At 34.2% G+C, this 20,253-nt stretch overlaps 1 protein-coding gene across 1 annotated transcript; it reads left to right on the top strand.

Moving 5' to 3' along the window:
- Window positions 1-570: 570 nt before the first annotated feature.
- Window positions 571-1,130, top strand: LOC115966669. The gene is made up of 2 exons (XM_031085852.1): window positions 571-734; window positions 845-1,130. Exons 1-2 carry the CDS (start codon window positions 571-573, stop codon window positions 1,128-1,130), a joined length of 450 nt encoding a protein of 149 aa, XP_030941712.1.
- Window positions 1,131-20,253: the final 19,123 nt, after the last annotated feature.

Raw genomic sequence — 20,253 nt, 5'->3', positions numbered from 1 at the left:
CCGTCAGTTTGTTAAACAAAGGCTGACGGCCAAATAGGTACCGTCACCCTTGTCTTTCATTTGACCACTTCTTTTATCCTTATCAGTGTTCTTCCTACATCCAACGCGGATCCAAGACGGAAAATATATATATATATAATATTTCAAATTGGTTTGAAAAAAAAAAAAAAAAAAAAAAAAAGCCCTTCAAACCCTTCTATTTCTTTTTATTGAATGCGAATTTTAAAAATTTAATTGTTGAATTGGATATTCTTGTTATATTTTGAATGTTTGCAAATTGTATTAGAAAAGAGTTCTCAGTTAGGTGAGTGGCTTCCTCTCCCTGCTGTAGCATAGTGTTTACCTCCTCAACTTGGGGAGGAAGGTAAGGTTCCCTTTAGTAACGTAGCTTACTAGTAGGGATTGAGTTTCCAAACAGGTATGGTAGTATGGAGGATCTCGCTCAAAGTTGGAAGAAACTCTCTATTAGAGGAAAAGGATTGAAAGGTGGACTTGACGAGCAATAAGAAGGTAGGGAAGTGTGTTTTGGCAGCGAAATTCTTAACTTGACGAACTGTAAATATCGAAGCAATGGCTTGTACTTTTCGACCATTGTGGAGACCTAGGCGAGATTTTGAAGTCAATGATGCTGGGAATAATATAGTTTTATTTGATTTCATGCTTGAAATGGACGTGGAAAAAGTTTTGATGGGTGAACCTTGGTCCTTTGATAGACATTTGGTGGTGCTAGAGCAGTATGATGGGTCCATCCAAGTTAACGAGTTGAAGTTCAGAAGCACATTTTTTTGGGTTCAAATCCATGGTCTCTCCCTCACTCCCATTTGAATGTTGAAACGACTCTCAGGCTCGGTGATTCTTTAGGTGTAGTCTCTAAACCTAAAGATATAAGTGAGATGAAAGGGGGTACTTTTATGCGAGTGAGAGTGGAGGTGGATGTTATGAAGCCATTGTGCAGGGAGCGGCGTGTTACCTGGGATGAAGCATCGGAAGGTTGGATTTATTTCAAATATGAGAGGCTCCCCAACATTTGCTATTGGTGTGGTCACTTGTCACATGATGACAAAGACTGCATTATTTGGCTTCAGAGTAAAGGATCTATGTTGACGGACAAGCAACAGTTTGGTGCGTGAATCAGGGCAAACCAATATAACCCGTCAAGGAAAGCTTCAATTAGAGTGCAAGGTTATGAACTTTCTAGGTCGAGCATATTTGATAGTAGGAATTTGGTCAATTCAATGCCTTCTCTAGCAGTGTTAGTACCTGATGCGATGGCAAACAATGATTTGTCCTAGTCATCTCGACGAAAGGGAGGACTGTGGAATGGAGGCCGAGGATTTAGGTCCAATAATGACTTCATCGACAGTGATGTTACCAAATTTTTTTGAAAATCAAACTAGGCCAATGTTTGAGGAGGTTATCCAGGAGTTAGATAATGCTATCAACAAGGGCCCGATAGATTTAAATTCAAATTCAAAGTTATCTCCACCAGCTTGAATTTAAATTCAAATTCTCGGAATGTCCTCCACCAGGTTTGAACCACTGCACACCTTTGGTGCGATGATCACTTTATAAGTATAAATGTTTGTGAGGTGTGGGGTGTGGGGGGCAAGGGCTGGGGTTCAAGTTTCTAGGAGGAAGTTTCACACACATATACACTTACATTAGGTTAGAGTAGAATTCTATTTTGTATAAAAAAAAAAAAAATTCAAAGTTATCTCCAGCAGTAGATATGTTGAAGGGATGGGTTGACATCTTGGATAACTTCAAAAGCTTGGATAAGGGGAATTCGTTTAATGAAGTGATAAGTGCAGAGAGGACTGAGATAGGAAATTCGGATTCTCAGTAAAGAAATAACAATCTGTGCATCTTGGAAGCCGGGTTTTCAGTAGGTATACCTCCGTGTCCTTCGGGTAGAAAAACTGGTGGAAGCTACAAAGGTAAACTTAAAGAAGTAAAAGAAGTAAAAGAAGTTAAACAGAAGTCAAAGACTGGAGTGTGGACCCGAGTGGATAGGCAAATGAGTCCAATGTCCCTGACCCCACCTACGGAAGCTTGTGGCCCAAAGAGGAACAACAACAAGTTAAGTACAGAAGTATCTGAAGGGGAGTAGGTGAAGAAATCCAAACTGGAAGAGGAAACAAGAGAATTTAGTCATTTATTGGCTACACATTTGGGATTGGCGGAGGTTATGGAGCAACCCCACCGGATGCAATGAGTATTCTAAGTTGGAACTGTTAAGGACTTGGGAACCTTCGGATAGTTCGAGCCTTGGAAAAGGTTGTACAAAAAGAAAAGCCCACTTTCGTCTTCCTTATGGAGACAAAATCAAATCTGGATTGGATGGTCACAATTCGTGATAAATGTGGCTTCAAGAATGGTTTAATTGTCCCAAGTAAAGGTAAAAGTGGAGGTTTAGCTATGTTTTGGAATGAGGAGATTAAACTAGACATCCAGACCTACTCACATTTGCATATTGATGCTTTAATAGATGGTGGCCCAGAGATTGGGTGGTAGCACTTGACAGGATTTTATGGGGATCCAGATACAACAAAAAGGTTGGAATCTTGGGCAAATCTTAGACCCTTACGTGGTACATCGTCTCTACCTTGGTTAGTTATTGGGCACTTCATCTCAAAAAAGGAGGGGGGCAGTCTTCAGCCTAGACAGCAAATAAAGGGTTTTATTGATACAATCAATTGGTGTGGTTTTTGGGATATTGGTTTTAGCGGGCCTAAGTTCACCTGGATTTATCATAAATTAGATGACACTCAGATAAGGGAAAGGTTGGATAGAGCCCTAGCTTCTAAGGATTGGTGTTCAAGATTTCCTGCAGCAAAACTCATCCATCTAACTTCAATAGCTTCGAACCATTCTCCATTGTTGCTTTGGCTGAGTCCAACATCAAGGAAAAGGAAGGTGAGGAAAGTTTTCCGCTTTGAATTAATGCGGTTAAAGGACCCACGCTGTGAAGATGTGGTTAGGGATGCATGGGAGGAAGGCTTAGCAACCAATTAGGAGTATGTACTGGGTAAGTGCCTAGAGAGTTGTAGAGCTAGGCTGGAATCTTGGAATAAAGAAGAGTTTGGCCATGTGGGTAGGAAGATAGCCGAATTGCAAAAACATTTGGAATGGCTAGAATTTCAACCAACTTCTCCAATAAGAATCCGTGATACGAAAGCTACAAGAATTGAGTAGAATGGGTGGCTGGAAAAAGAGGATGCTATGTGGTTACAAAGATCTCGAATAGACTGGTTCCAATCTGGTGATAGAAACACTAGATATTTCCATGCTAAGGCATTAACTCATTTGAAGAAAAACCTCATTGAGGGTTTATTGGATTCAAATGATGTGTGGCAAGAGGAGGATAACTGAATTGAGGATATTGTGGTGGATTATTATTGGAATCTATTTACCTCTAATAACCCTGTAGAGTTTGATGAAATTTTACAAGCTATCCAGCAAAAGTTACCCCTGCGATGAATCATACTTTGTCCTAGGATTTCATAGCCAATGAGGTTAGGAAGGCGTCCAAGCAAATGTATTCGCTTAAAGCTCCAGGCCCAAATGGTATGCCTCTTCTCTTCTTCCAGCACTTTTGGTCTACCATGGGGGATGTGGTAACAAAAACAGTCATTAATTTTCTAAACTCAGGTATTTCCCCTCCTAATTTTAATGGTACTCGTATAGTGCTTATTCCAAAGTGTAATCCCAAAAGAATAACCGATTATAGGCCTATAAGTTTATGTAATGCAATCTACAAGTTAGCATCTAAATCTATTACTAATCAGTTAAAAAAGTTCTTACCTGCTATGATTAGTCCAAAGAGCCTTTTTGCATGGAATGTTGATTATTACTCCTTCCATCCTAGTTTGTTTGTCATCTATTCCATTTTGCAATGCCCCAAAATATTGTCCTGTTTTTAAAAATAAAAATCATTAATTTACTAATGTTTCTATTATACCCCTACTTTATTTTCATAACTATTTGAAAAGAAAACTAACAAATATTTAAAAAATCAATCTAATTGGACCACCTTTTTAGTTGCCTCATTAAGAATGACTCTTTTAAAAAAAAAGCTGATAAATTTATTTAAGGATAGTTTTGTAAACTTATACATTTTAATAAGGTAGAAAAGACAATAAATAATGTTCCTTTAAAAAGTTTGACTTTTCAAACAGGACAAACAAATTGGGATGAAGGGAGTAATAATATTCTTGTCGCTTTTGAGACTATGCATCACATCAGTTAGAAGAAGGTGGGAAGAACAAGTGAAATGGCCTTGAAGCTGGATATGAGCAAGGCATATGATAAAGTGGAATGGACGCACTTGGAGAAAATTTTGGACAGACTGGGCTTTGTACCAAAATGGAGGAACTTGCTGATGCAGTGTGTTACTTCTGTGACCTACTTGATGAGAATAAATGGGAAACCAAGGGGACGTATTGTGTCCAACTAGAGTGTTACGCCAAGGAGACCCTCTATCGCCCTACCTATATTTGCTTTGTGTGGAAGGCCTCTCAGTATTGATAAAATCAACAGTAGGTTCTGGTTAGATGGGGGGACTTGTGGTGTGAAGGAATGGACCTAAATTATCCCACTTTTCTTTGCAAATGATAGTTTGATTTTTTGCAGAGCCACTATTGAGGAATGTGATGCCTTGCAGAGAGTTGCAGGTTTATGAAAATGCTTCTAGACAATAGCTAAATCAGGTGAAAACATCCTTATTTTTTAGCAGAAATACCTCAAGGGAAATCAGAGAGCAGATTAAGAGTAGGTTTGGAGCCCAAGTGATCAAATAGCATGAAAAGTGTTTGGGGCTTCTCTCTTTGGTGGGATGGAGAAAACGAAATACCTTTAATGATATTAAGGAGAAATTGGGTAAAAAATTGGCAGGGTGGAAGGAGAAGTTATTGTCTAAAGCAAGCAAAGAAATTTTAATAAAGGTAGTAGCTCAAGCGATCCCCACGTACACTCTAGGGTTGCTTCAAAATCCTCGATTCCTTATGCGCAGATTTAACAAGAATGATTAGGAATTTTTGGTGGGGACAAAGAAATGATAAGAAGAAGATGGCCTAGTTGATTTTGGATAAGGGTGGGATAGGTTTCAGACAACTGAAGGAATTCAATTTGGCTTTATTGGCAAAGCAGGGTTGGTGGCTCCAAATGAGATATGATTCTTTGGTTTACAGAGTCCTTAAAGCTAAATACTTCCCAAGGTGTGATTTTATACAAGCCTTATTGGGGAATAATCCTTCTTTCACTTGAAGAAGCATTTGGGCAGCACAAGAATTGGTGAAGTTTGGGTTACGGTGGAGAATGGGTAATGGTGATTCTGTACGAGTTTGGGAGGAAAAATGGTACTAACTCCATCAACCTTTAAGGTTTCCTTGCCTAGAATATTTATGCACCTAGATACAAAGGTGGGAGAGTTAATTAACAAGGAGGATGCTTGCCGGAAGTCTGGGGCCATCAATACTCTGTTTTTGCCACATGAAGCAGAGGTCATTCGAAGTATACCAATTAGTATGCACCTGCCTGAGGATAAAAAAATTTGGGCTCTCAAACCCAAGGGTTTGTTCATGGTGAAAAGTGCATATCATGAGGCTCTTGATAACTCGTTATAAAAAGGAGGGGATCTGTTCTGATGGAAGTCGAGAGAAGTGGTTTTAGGGTTTCCTATGGAGCCTCCCAGTTCCTCACAAAATAAGGCACTTCGCATGGAGAGCATGTCAAAACATTCTGCCCACAAATTACATGTTAATGAGGTGAAAGGTGGTACAGGATAGTAAGTGAGAAGGGTGCAAACCGGAAGCAGAAACGCCAGGTCATCTGTTTTGGTCTTGTCACTAGGCTCATGAGTTCTAGGGTCGTTTGAAACTAATCTTGCCATTTGAATGGGACCAGAGCTACTCCTTCAAAGACATGCTTTGGAAATTGGCTATGGAGGAAGACACATTGGCTGAGACAATAGTGGGATTCGTAATAGGGGCCTGGTGCTTGTGGTGTCACTGAAATGAAGTTCGCGTTGGAGGTGATCAGAAGGAAGGAGCAGTCTTGATGAAACAAGCTATGCAGTATCTGGAAGAGTATAATGTAGTGTTAGAGCAAGTAAAGCTTGCTTTTGTACCAGGTCCACAGGAAGTATCATGGTGCCCTCCAACAGCACCTCAACTCAAAGTGAGTGTAGCTGGAGCTACTTTTTTGGCGCAGGGAGCAACAGGTATCGAAGTGATCGTAGGAAATGATAAAGGTGAAGTGCTTGCTGCTTTAAGTAGGAGACTAAGTGAGCCATTGGAGGCGATTGAAGGTGAAGCAAAAGCTTTCGAAGCTAGGGTACAGTTCGTGAAGGACATATGTATTCAAGATTTTATCCTGGAAGGTGACTCAGTTATTATCCATCTTGCTTTGGCTAATCTCTCCCCTCCCCCTTCATTGGTTGACTCAGTGGTTCAAGGGATACTGGTTGCTTGTGGAGAGTTTCGTCAAGTGTCTTTCTCACATGTGTCAAGGGAACATGTCAACTCATCTTCTAACCAAAACATGTCAAGGGCATTGAGGATTATTGTACTTGGATGGAAGAGAACCCATGTTTCTTAGACCAGTATCTTCTCTATGATGTAACTTTTAATCATTCTTAATAAAATTAGTAGTCTTCCCATCAAAAAAAAAATGATATGTTTAAATTTCAAGTTTTGTAGTAAACAATTATGCACAAATAATAAGTTTATTGATTAAATAATAAATAATATTTGTTCTTAACGAATTTTACGTGCATGTTAAAAAATAACATATAATCTAACGGTTAGGTTTTCAAATTTCACATTTAATTAAAAGATATAGGACAAGTTTAAAAAGTTTCTCTCCAAAATAGTTTGGAGAGAAACCTTGTTCACCCAAGACCTAGGACTAAGAGCAATCACACTAGCCTTTGTAAAACTTTGCAAAATACAAAAAGCACACATTTTGCCCCAAAAATCTTCCACATCAGTCAAGCTAAAGTTATCTAAATATTCAAAGTTGCTACAGTATTGTAGCAACTTTGTAATAACCGTGTAAATATACACGGTTACTGCTCATTTGCATTTTATTTATTATTTTTTTCTCTCTCCACGGATCTGACTCTCTCTCTCTCTCTCTCTCTCTCTCTCTCTCTCTCTCTCTCTCTCTCTCTCTCTCTCTCTCTCTCTCTCTCTCTCCACACATCAGACATGCTCTCTTCTAACACAAAATCTCCACACATACCCATCATCAAATACTTCAGCTACAGTAATCTGTCCCTCCAAACACAAAATTTCCACACAATTTCAACATGAAATACTTCACCTACACAAACCCATAATCAAGACCCACACAATCTGGGATTTTTCTCTTATTTGGCTTCAAGCTTGGTTGACTTTTTGTGGATTTGCTAGAAATGATGTTCAAACTTGGGGAATTTTGTGGTTTTGTTGGAATTGATGATAGAATGTGTGAGTTTTCTTTTGGTATTGATTTAAGCCTCTAGCTCTGACTAGGTTGAGGAGGAGGAGGAGGAGGAGGAGGAGGAGGAGGAGGAGAAAGAAAAAGACAAAAAAATAAAGAAGAAGAATAAGAAAAAGAAAGGGAAAGTGTTAAGAGAAAATGGAGTTAGCTTGTATATTAAAGTTGGTGGGCCAAAGGTAGGGTGAAATAATAATAAAAATGTGAAAAAAAATATTATTTAAATAAAAGAGGGTGTAGAATAGACAAATTGATGTAGGTCTTTTGTAGAAGTGGATGTGTGAAATAGAAAAAATATGCTTTTTCTTGCAAAATAAACAAAAATTTTACATCCATTGATGTGAATACTCTAAGTGGCCCAAGTCAAATTGTCTAAAACCGACCACCATCATCACCGTCGTCGTCGACGTCATCATAATAATAATAAGATCCAAAATTTTATAATAATGAATTTTTTGTTTTGAGTGATGCAAAGCATTCACACATTGGAGTTTTTATTTTAACAATAAAAGCTATTTTAGCTTTCAAAAAACTGAAAAAAACCATTTACATATCAAAAGTACTAAACTTAAAAAAATTTAGTTTTGAGTTACAGTATACTGCTACTCCTAGTAGTTATTGTAGCTCAACTGCTATTCTCTTTCATTGTTCTTTTTATTTACTTTCTGTCTCTCGTCCCTCTCTCACTCTCTCTTTTAGATTTCCTCTCCTCTCTAATGCTCTATGTTTTGTCTTGATGGGTTTGGTGGGTTTGGTTGTGGTTGTGGGTCTCAATGGTTGTGGCTGATGGGCTTCCCTCTCTCTCTCTCTCACACACACACACATTGGTGGCTGTGGGTTTTGGGCCTTTGATCTCACTATTTGGGTTGACTTACTTACCTTTGACTCTTGTTGGATTTTAAGGGTAGGAAGGTTGGATGAAAATTTTGCGTTTGGGGTTTCAAATGTGGATATGAATGCTCTAAGGATACATTATTCTCATAAGTGATGCAAAGAATATTACAAATTTTATTATAAACTTACAAATTGACATGTTATCAATCATAAAAAGTTATTTATACATTCATTAATTAAATTGTTAATTTTCATTGTAAAGGCAGGTCTTGGTTCCTAAGCCCAAGAGATGAATGAATTAAGGCTCAAAGAGCCGAATACAATGAATTTGTAGAGAATGGGCTTAAAAGCTAGGTTTCAATAGATCAAACAACACACACAGTGAATCAAAGATAGTAAGAAAGTAAGGGAAGACAAGCTCTGTGCAAAGAAAACCTTCCTCGGCAAATTTCGAGGAGAGTGGTCCTTATGTATATTTCTTTTAAACTTGGATACAATTACAATTCTTGTCGCTACATTATTTTCTCTATAGATTTTCTGGTCCCTTTTCCTTGGGGGGTCTCTTATATTATATAGCTCCCTTTAGATGATCTTGGCCCTCTACTTGTTGATCGTCCAGGCCACTACTTGAGTGTTTATCCCATTAGACACATTTCCAAACCCCTTGTGAGTTGTGGGTCTTGTGGCAGTCAAGACAGTACTGTTCAGGGGTCTTCTCTACATAAATGCAGCCAGGAGGTTTGGTGGGATGCATTAAATGTGGTGGTAGCCACCATCCCTTCAATCATGTCAGGGCCAACCCCTTCTTCGAAACTCTTTCTCTACTGTATGACCTCCTCTGGTAACGTGCCATTGACGTGACCTTACTATCTGAGGGTGTGACCTCCTCAGCACGATAATAGCCCCCTCGGCCATGAGTATGACATGGTGCAATTACCTTGTTTAAATTCTTGTACCCCACATTCATAATTAAGGTCTTTGCTACATCAATTTGTGAGTATCTTGTAGTAAAATTTGTAAGCTTTAATATATTTCTTCTATTATCTCTAACAAGGCTTCCAAAATATGAGACCAATAATAACTTAACCCAATTGAAATCCTAAATTGTGTGAAAAAAAATGTATAAATGTGTTAGATTATTAATGATAATTAATCTCTCTTTAAAGTTTGAGACTTTAATTTTTGTAAACCAATATCATACTTAATTGACTATTAACAACATCACTTAATCTCCACATAGCTACACACCAAGCAATCTCTACCTCTCTCTTTTAACACCAATATAAAGAAAATTGAAAATTAGATTACAACTTCACTTAACTATATGTCACTTTATATCCAAGATAAAGTAAGCCACTTTTTTCTTTTCTTTTTTTAATTTCAAAAATTAGAATTTTATAACATTTCATTTATTTTGGTTAAATTTTATGTTTCAAATTTGATATCTAATGGAAGCATCGGTAGTTACGTGTGCGGTACAATTCGCTTGAGAATTGGGTTACTCAAATGCAACTTTTGAAAGAGTTGCTGAGAGAATTTTAAGTTGATCTACAGCCAAGAGAGACGTTTACCTTTGTACATATAGATTTAGTAGAACATACAATATCAACTGCATTAAAATTTTAAAACTTCGAGACTTGGAAAAATTTACTCAATTATATGAAAATCTCCTTGTAGGCCCCCCTTTAAATTTGGAGGATAGTTAATTTGAAACCTCGATATTTGAATTTTAGACCTTAAAATTATATTGTTGGCCCCTTAATATTGTGATACATACCATAAAAAAAATAAAAATAAAAATTGGTACAACAAAACCCAAATGAAGATCACCCATCTGGCCCAGTCCTTAGAGCACAAGCAATAGGGGGTGTAAAAATCCCCCAGTTTCTTTTTTGGCCACCAACCTTATAAAAATGTGCTCCATCCGAGGGTGGGTTTGTAAAAAATTTTAGCATCTATGAACAGTCAAGTCATGGTTTTCAAAATCTTGATCTTTTTCTTACGATCCTACAATTTTATGATCCCACCTGCCTAAAACGATCCGGATCTTTCAAGAATCTTTGCAATCGTTCAAAATTGGTAGGATCGTACGATTTTAACGATCCTAAACGACCTTGATTTCTTGTAATCATCTTTAACTTGACAGAAGGTTCAGTTGGACCTAAATGAAAAATAAAATCCCAATAGACCAAGTTTTTCCACTCTAATGTAGAGAGTGTGTTCAGTTGGACCAAAATAAAAAAAATATCCCAACAGAGTGTCACATTTTGATGTTTTTGGTCTCTTTAAATGATGCTTACAAATAGATGTAGTGATGTATGGTAATTATGTCAATAAATATATAATTTATGTGATTATTTAACATACTAATGTGTATTTTTTTTCTTTTTTTTTCTCAAATAATGTAAGATCTTACGATTCACGATCTAATCCTATGATCTACGATCTCATCTACCTCTCACAATTCTACGTAGGATCCCGATTTTGACAACCTTGAATCAGGTTGTGTATATACAACTCGACTGTTCATAGGTTCTAAACAGAAATATTAATATTTTATTTCTCACACTTACTTTAATCTCCCTTACTGATTCCCCCCCCCCCCCAAAAAAAAAAAATCTCCCTATCTCTTCTCTCACTATCTTGTCCCCTCTCTCTAGCTCTCTATTTGTTTTGTTTTGTCACTACATCGAATTTGGATGACCGGAGGAGAGGTGGTTGCTACTTGGGATTCAAATTCGGAGGATAGATGGGTGCTCTGTCAAATTCATTTTCCCCAAATTCTTTTCTCCGATCAGATCTACATGCATATCTAGATTTCTCTCCAATAACCTTTTCAACCCCTCCATTATCAACACCACAACAAGCACCATGCCTAAAATCTTTTCACCAATTCAGATTTTTTTCTCATTTGGGTTTTGTTTTTGTTTTGGGTTTGTAGGTATGGATATGTGATTTCAGTGGTTGTTGATGTTAATGATGGTGAGTTGTGGCAGTGGTGGTGGGGGTAGTTAACGGTTCCGATTTGGGCTTGGGTTTAGGCTTTGTCTTTTTTTAGGGGGGGGGGGGGGGTTGTGGGTATGGATATGTGATTTTGGTTAATTGTTCTTGATGGTGGTGATGGATTCCAGGTGGTGGTGGCAGGCTATGGAGGTGGTGGCTGTTGTGGTTGAATTTTGTTTTGGTTTTTTGTTATGGAGTTTGATTTTGGGATGGGTATGGATATGGGTATTGATTGTGATGATTTTTGTTATGGAGTTTGATTGTTGTGGATGGCGGTTGGTGGTGGCAATTTTTTTTTTTTTTTTTTGTAATTATGGTGGTGACCGGTGACAAATTGGGGTTTACAAGAGAGAGACAAAGAAAAAGAGAGGAAAGAGACATGGTAGAGAAGAAAGAGACATATATTTTTTAGGTGGTATGGAAAAATAGAAACTGGGATGTTGGGTAAGTTAGAAAATGAGATGGTAAAATAAATAAAGTAGATTTTTAGGTTGTAAACTAGAACTTTTTTTATGAAATCGGCTGCTTTAAAATAGACTAGCCTTTGAGCACGCGCATGGAAAGAGACATATATTTTTTTGGTGGTATGGAAAAATAGAAACTGGGATGTTGGGTAAGTTAGAAAATGAGACGGTAAAATAGCTAAAGTAGATTTTTAGGTTGGAAAATAGAACTTTTTTGGATAAAATTTAATGATTTGCATCAATTATAATTTGGGATTATTAAAAAAAAAAAAAAAACCCTAGGTGTGTGATGAGTATTATGCATTTATAATAACAAATGCATAATACTCATCACACTCCTAGGTTTCTTCTTTGTGATTAGAAAATGTAATAATTCCAAATTATAATTGATGCAAATCATTAAATTTTATCCAAAAAATAGAAGAGTCTTTGAGCACGCGCTCGCCTAGTTACTCATAATCTTTTTGTGGCAAATACCATTTAACTATTCTTAACCGTCAAATATCGGGCCACTCTATTTCTTGTATTCTTTTCTTTCCATGTGTCAATTTTCTTTTATCATTTTTTTAAGAAACAATTTTCTTTTATATATGATCAGCCAATAAAAAGGCTCCTCATGATGATTTAATTTTTTAGTGTAAACACAACATTAATCTAAATTGTTATCTAATGACTTCGATAAGATTCCTCAAGAGGAGTTTGATATTTAACTAAATTTTTAAGTACCTAAATAAATTGGATTAAAATCATTATAAACTTTTTACAATCATATCCCCATCCATTTTGAAAGGAATAGATCAACATTTAAACATTTTTTTTTTCCTACAACCATTTCAATATTTATTTAAATTATTGATAATACAACAAAATCCACCATTTTGAATAGGTTAGAACTCTATAATCGACAAAGTTTTCCTAAGAAGAAGTGTGAGAATCATACTCCAAAACTTTCTTTCATACGTGTCTCTCTATAAATGAATATATAGCCAATGATACTCCATTTTCTATTGAAGTGGTGTTCCATTATTGATACTTTGGGTAGTTCTTTGGTCCTCTGTTCAGAATATATTAAAAGAGAGGTACTCATCCTAGTTGCATTAACCACAATCTATAGTTTCCTCAAAACTCCAAATCCAAACTTTATTACTCCATTGACATTATTGAATCCTTTATTCACAAACAACAAACTTCAACTCCCATTCTCATTCTTCGTATGTGTTTCTTGGTTCTTTTTGTGCATTTTACATATAAAGGGTATGCCAATTCCTTTCAGATTTCGTTAGGTTCTTCTCATTTCAAGACTCTTTTTTATTGCCCAACTGAGTATGTGCTCTAATTTTATTTTAACTTCCACCACTGCCATTGAAAACTCTGGCGCTTTCTCGGATAGCACATTTGTGTCAAATGAACTCATATCAACAAATAATTCACCTTTGCCAAATAACAAACTCTTTTTTTATGGTTGTTACATCCAGGCTGCATTAGTTGAGTACTTGACTACTTGGGTTCCCGTTGAACACAAAAGAGATAAGCCTATAATTAGAATGCAAAATTTTTATGTTTTATCCAAAAGAACTCAAGTTTCATTATGTTAGATAATTAATGAAATTTTCTACTAAGAATTTAAGAACATACCTATTTTTTCAATGAATTGTTTGGGTCTTAAATTCCTTTGCATTTACTTCAACTCTACCCTTCATCCCTATACAGAAAATAGAGAATCAACTTTGTTAGAAAATAGTTGCAAAATGCAAAGTTAAATGAGAAAGAAAAAAAAAATGTACCAACTGCTCGTGAGGATTCTGTCAATGAATTTTCTGGTTCTTAAAGTTTCTTAAATTCCTTTCCATTTACTTCAACTTCACCATCTCATTGCTATACAGAAAATAGAGAATCAATTGTGTTAGAATATAATTGCAAAATACAAAGTAAAATGAGAAGGAAAAAAAAAAAAAAAAAACCAACCGTTTATATGATGACTCTGTAAGCAATTGCTATATACATAAAATTTGAAAGAGAAAAATGACACTGGGGAACTTATCTTTAAAGATAAAAAATGATACTTATAAAATTATGGAGGAAACTGCTTCAAATAATAGGCAAACTTTAAGGAATCAAAATACCTAAAACATGTTTTTTTTTTTTTTTTTTTAGTAGAGGATTCTAAAATCCTAAAATTTAGGATTTATTTTGCTTGAAATTGTAATAAATAAATAAATAAAATTGTGGCCTTATTTTGTAGGTAATGTTTTAGTAAGAGTTAGAAGTGTATTTTTACCGGACTATCTTTTAGTTTTGTTGATACTTAAACCTAGGAAATAGGGGTATTTTGGAACAAAAAAAATCTGGTCCAAACAGGGGCAGCCTCTTAAATAGTAGTATATGCTTGAAATTGTAATAAATAAATAAATAAATAAATAAATAAAATTGTGGTCTTATTTTGTAGGCAATGTTTTAGTAAGAGTTAGAAGTGTATTTTTACCGGACTATCTTTTAGTTTTGTTTATACTTAAACTTAGGAAATAGTGGTATTTTGGGAAAAAAAAAAAATCCAGTCCAAATAGGGGTAGCTCCCTAAATAGTAGTATAGATATGTTTGAAATTGTAATAAATAAATAAATAAATAAAATTGTGGTCTTATTTTGTAGGCAATGTTTTAGTAAGAGTTAGATGTGTATTTTTACCGGACTATCTTTTAGTTTTGTTCATACTTAAACCTAGAAAATAGAGATATTTTGGAACCAAAAAAAAAAAAAAAAATCTGGTCCAAACAGGAATAATCTCTTAAATAGTAGTATAGATAAAAGTAGAGGGGTCATTCTAGTGTACCCGCAAGTTTTTTTAGGGTGTATGATATCCACACAAATCCTGACCATAAATTTGGAGGAGTTTTAATCCTGGCTGTTCATTTTATTTTAAGAGTTCCTGGTTACCGGTAGAGTAGGTCAGATATAAAACCTAAAATAAAATTCAGAATGTTCCTTTCACGCTGTTCTCTTTTGCATTCTCTGAGTTTCTTGTAGATTGCTTCTGCAATACTTCTCAAAAAACCAGATTGTCTTGCCTTTTTTCTATCAATCTCCTTTAGCACCTCTTCGACTTACTATCCGTGAAGGTTTCTTGAGATGATCAAAATTTCTTTGATATTGTTAAAGGTAAGGATCAAACGATGAAACCTAGTTTCATTGCCATTGTTTTGTATCCCTTTTTATATGTTGGTTTTTCAGGACTACCCATTTGAAAAGGTAGATATATGCAATTATTTCAAAGGATTAATGTCGATTTTTTTGTTGTTGTTTTTTTCGTTGTTGTTGTTGTGGGTATTGGGTATAGGGTGGGTGAGGAGGAATCTTTAATCTTCTCCATGATTTGTTATATGAGTTGATTAACAGTATCAATATTCATTTATTTATTTATTATTATTATTATTGTAAACTTTCGCATATAAGGGTATGTGGGTCTCTAGTGTTTGTGTTTGTTTGTTCTTTTGAAGTAGCATGTTTATATGGGTTTGTGTTGCTTCATTGCTTTGCCTGATTAGACCACTTAGTGAATATCCAAAGTAATATTTTCTTAGTTAAACTCATGAGCAAGATAGAGCTTTATGGATTGATTCTTATAAATTTGGTTGTGCTGGTATTTGAAATAAAATTAGGAGTAGAGGTAGTAATATGGAATGGTGGCATTTACTGTGGATTAACTTGGCCATTCCTAAACATTCATTTGTTGGTAGGATGGTTATTCTTAATAAGCTTTCAACCAAAGCTAGAATCTTGCAACGAGGTCTTCCAAGTTCCAGTGGATGGTTTGTGTGTTTTCTACAGCTCTAGAATTGAGTTTTCGGTTTTCTTTTACCAAGAGGGTTCGAGAAATTACAATTAAATTATTTCTAGTATCTTTTGCTAAGACTAATTGGCAGGATAGTATGAGTTAGTGGGAAATAATCTTAAAGGAGAAGGCTTAAGAACAACCCTCTGCAAAATAGCTTTGTGGGCTACTGTTTATCATGTATGGAAGCAAAGAAATTCTATTATATTTTATTTGAAGGTATACATTGAAGATCAACTCAATGGCATTATAAAGAAGGATGTTCAAGGGAGACTAGAGAGCAAACTATGCACTTGTGACTCAATGCTTAATCATATCATTTGCTATAAATGAGGACTCAAATCTGAAATGCATCCTACATTATCGAACTAGCGACTAATCTATCCTATGATGGAAAATTATTGAACGCTTAGTATTGCTAGATATCTTGTGGTGCTCTATTATAATCAAAGCCTGGTGGATCTATTGTTTCATTGCTCAATTGTAACATATTGCTGCTGTGTTAAAAAGTTGTAATAGCTTGATGATGTTAATGTATAAATTTTGTTGTAGATTGTTTTTTAGGAGTGGTCAATTTTAGCTTGATTTGTTGAGATCATGGCACATTGTTAAGGGTTGTAAGCTGTCATAGATTTTTTTTTTTTTTTTTTTTTTTGTGTAACGGGTCTATTATAAACTGTTTTTCTGCAGAGGCCAGTCTTAGTTTTTCTATGGCTTGGTTGTTTTGTTTTGCCTTGTATTTTGGTTGATTTCCTAGTCAATAAAAACCTCATTGATTCATCACTGAAACTGAAAAAGGAGGTGGCGATGCAAGACAAGGACAGGAGAAATTGAATGATAAAAAGAAGAAAAAATATCACAAAAAGGCCAAGGAATTAGAGGTCATATATGTACTGGTTATTGTTCTGTTTCCTTTCCTTTTATTTTTATGTAATTATAGTTGTCTTCCATAGAGAATATATCATGCCTACTAATGTCCTAACATTATGCAATTCCATAGTTCTACCCTACCATGAAAACTTTCCAAGGTTTCCAACAACAATCAAACTAAATAAATAGGGCACAAATTATAAAATCAAACAATAAAAGTAAAAAAATATAAGCTTCGGCTACAAAATCATTGTTTATAATATTTGTAACTATGATTAGAACAAATAATCACACCTCAAGAGTTATTTCAACATCATAAATATTTTATTTATACAATTATATTTACACTTGTGATGGAATTCACTTATCCTAGTAACCACCTCAAAATTTTAAAAGTATTTTAAAAAATGAATTTTTTTAAAGTTATCACTTATTATCTATATATATATATATATATATATATATAAAACCGAAAATTTTGAAACTCTCACAATTTTCCACGTCAGCACAATATTTAAATTAAATTTAAATTAAATTAAATTTTCCACCTCATCACTGTTTTCCTTTTCCAATGCAAATTAGACTTCTAGCCAAATAAGGACACTGTCCCACCGCCTCTACTCTCTCCTATTTAAGAATTGCTTGCGTAGAAAACCTAAGCCCCAAAAACTTATTTTTGCCGCAACACAATTTTCTCCTTAAAACTTATTTTTCTTCAAGATTTTTTTTGAGGGCGGCTCATGCTTCACAATTCACATATTCCACTTATGTATTGGACTCCTCTCCTTCTTCGGTCAATGCATCAAGGTTAGGGTTATTTGATTTGTTCAATAAAATTTTTTTTTGAGGGCAGCTCATGCTTCACAATTCACATATTCCACTTATGTATTGGACTCCTCTCCTTCTTCGGTCAATGTATCAAGGTTAGGGTTATTTGATTTGTTCAATAAATATTATAGATTTGTTGCTTTTTCTTATAAGTTTGTCAATTGTTGTTTTGTTTATTTAATTGCTGGGCCTGAATCTTTTAATTAAATCTTCAAATTTTTATTGAACAAATCAAATAACTCTAACCTTGATGCATTGACCGAAGAAGGAGAGGAGTCCAATACATAAGTGGAAAAGCTATAATCATGGATTCCCTTCTTTCTATTGTATTTCTCTATTGCGTATATATATATATATATATATATATATATATATATTGTTTTATTTCAATACTTTTTAAGCTTTGAATCTTCTGATTTTTTTTTTAATTTTTTTTTGGCCTTTTGGAAGTTTTAACATCATAACTTTTGGGTTTTATTTTTTCTATTATCAAAAATTATCTAGAAGATTTCAATGAATATCCATGGATTATTCTTTTTGAGGGTAACCCATCTTTATCTTATATTTCTATTCCTAACTTTTTTTTCCTATATTTTTTCTTTAATTGTCCGTGTTTATGTCTCTTTTTGTGTGAGTATGTGTCATCGTATCTGGGTACTTAGGCAAAATTTATAAAGACTAAAGATGCTTTTTTTTTTTTGGTAATGAATCCTGTGTTTTTCATGACTTTAGTGAGTCATATTCTTAATGATCGAAATGGTTTTGTTTGACTTGGATTTTGTTCATATTGGTTTCAAAGTTTATTTCTTGGCTTATATTATAGATTGTAATATATTTATTCATCAAACTGTTTAGTTGAGTTTGTTTTCGAAATTGTTTTCAGTGTTGGACATTTTCTTGAAGCATGTTGGTATCATATATTAAAATACTGTTAAGTTGATAATAATAATAATAATAATAATATAGTTTAATAAATGTCTGAAACGTATAGCTGTTAACAAATGTTTTAACTATATGATTTTATTTTACAAATTCAATTTTGGTGTTGTAGTAAAATAAACAAAGATTAAATTATATATTGTACTCAATACATTTCCCGTGCATCGCACGGGTTAGCGACTAGTTATTATTATTATTATTATTATAGAGAGAGAGAGAGAGAGAGAGAGAGAGAGAGAGAGAGAGAGAGAGATCATTTTTTTAGGATTTTTTTTTTAATTTTTACAATCGTTAGGGGTTTGGTCATATTGTTGGTTTTGGGAGCTATTTTGGTCTTTTTTTTTTTTTTTTTTTTTGGGTGGAGGTGTAGGATATTCCAAATTCGATTTATTTCCAATTATTAAAAAAAAATTCTCACAAATAATTGATTATTGTATTGATTTCTTTATATTTAGTTCCCAAAGAATCATATGAAATCTATAGCATTTTTTGCCAAGCATATGAACAATGATATTTTGAAACTTATACAAAATCATTGTCATGGGTTTTATTAAAATTGATGAACAATGACAATTTGAGCCACCCATTCCAAAGAGTCACTTGGAGAGATAGCGAGAGTAAATTAGTGATAGACATACCAATACTCTTTATACAATCCAATATCTTTTAATCAAAATTTAAAATTTCATAGTATTTTACATATCTCAAATGCAAAGAGGGTGAGACCAAGACTCACTAAGAGAGAGAATAGAGAGAAGTGAACCAATGGGAAAATTCAAAGTAGCTATATATATATATATATATATATATATATATAATTCAAAGTGATGTTGCAACCATCGATATAAGTAACAAATAAGAGAACCATCGAATTTGACAAAAATAAGGCTATAAGGCTATATATGATGTTTGTATTGCCTAATGTGACGTTAGAATAGTCCATTGTAGAATACTTTCAGAAGGGAAATCCAATTGCCATCAAGCATAAAGTTAATAGAATAAAGGATGCGGGTCATATGCTAATAGACAACTGGCAAGGATTTTAGTTGACCATTAATGCACACTATAAGTTCATCATTTTAAACAAAATCTTGAAATTTATCTTATTTGACAAGCTCAAGAAATTTATCTTTGGTTCTAAGGCTATTCTGGTGATTGTTGAGGATTTTTGAGAGTATTTTGGTTATTTACAATTTTTATGAGGTATTTTGGTCATTTTATAAGTTTCAAGGGTATTTCAAACATTTTTAAGATTTCAGGGTCATTTCGGTCATTTTTAAGGTTCTATGGATACTTTAGTCATTTTTTAGGTTTCAAGCGCACTATGATTGTTTTTTAGGTTTTAAGGGTATTTTAGTAACTTTTTAGATTACAAAGTCATTTCAGTAATTTTTTTTAGGTTTCATGGCCATTTAGATCATTTTTTAGGTTTTAAGTGTATTTTGGTTATTTTTTAGGTTTAAGGGGTATTTTAGTAATTTTTTAGGTTTTAATGGTATCTTGGTAATTTTTGAGAGTTTTGAAGGGTATTTTGCTCATTTTTTAGTTTTAGGGGGCATTTTGGTAATTTTATGTTGTAGGGGTTCTAGGGGTATTTTTATTATTTGTATTCATAAATTATTAGGTAATTCGGTAGGGTTTAGTTGTGTTAGCTACAACTATCTGTGATATTGGTACTATTTAATATGATGATGAAATTGTCAAATGTGAGTAAAAAAAAATAAGAGAACCATTGAATGTGACGAAAGTCCAGTCATATGTAATATTGGTACCACCCTATGTGATCATGGAACTGTCAAATGTAAGTAGAAAATAATGGAACTGTTGAATGTAATAAAAGTAAGATCATATGTGATGTTGGTACTACTTAATATGACGATAGAACTGTTTAATGTGAGAAAAAATAAGGGTACAATCGAATGTGACAAAAGTATGGTAAGAAGTATTGTTAGTATTGTCTAATGTGACAATGGAACCATCAAATGTGAGAAAAAAAAAATAAAGGAAT

This window comes from Quercus lobata, chromosome 11, assembly GCF_001633185.2.
Source record: "Quercus lobata isolate SW786 chromosome 11, ValleyOak3.0 Primary Assembly, whole genome shotgun sequence".
Classification (NCBI taxonomy): Eukaryota; Viridiplantae; Streptophyta; class Magnoliopsida; order Fagales; family Fagaceae; genus Quercus; species Quercus lobata.
Note: the sequence above shows the minus strand (reverse complement) of the source record. Positions and strands in the feature narration are given on the sequence as shown.

Excerpts from the sequence above, each read along its gene's own strand:
- LOC115966669 (XM_031085852.1), top strand. The coding sequence starts at position 571 with ATGGCTTGTACTTTTCGACCATTGTGGAGACCTAGGCGAGATTTTGAA. Across the intron at positions 735-844 it reads CATTTGGTGGTGCTAGAGCA|GCTCGGTGATTCTTTAGGTG; the intron begins GTATGATGGGTC and ends AACGACTCTCAG.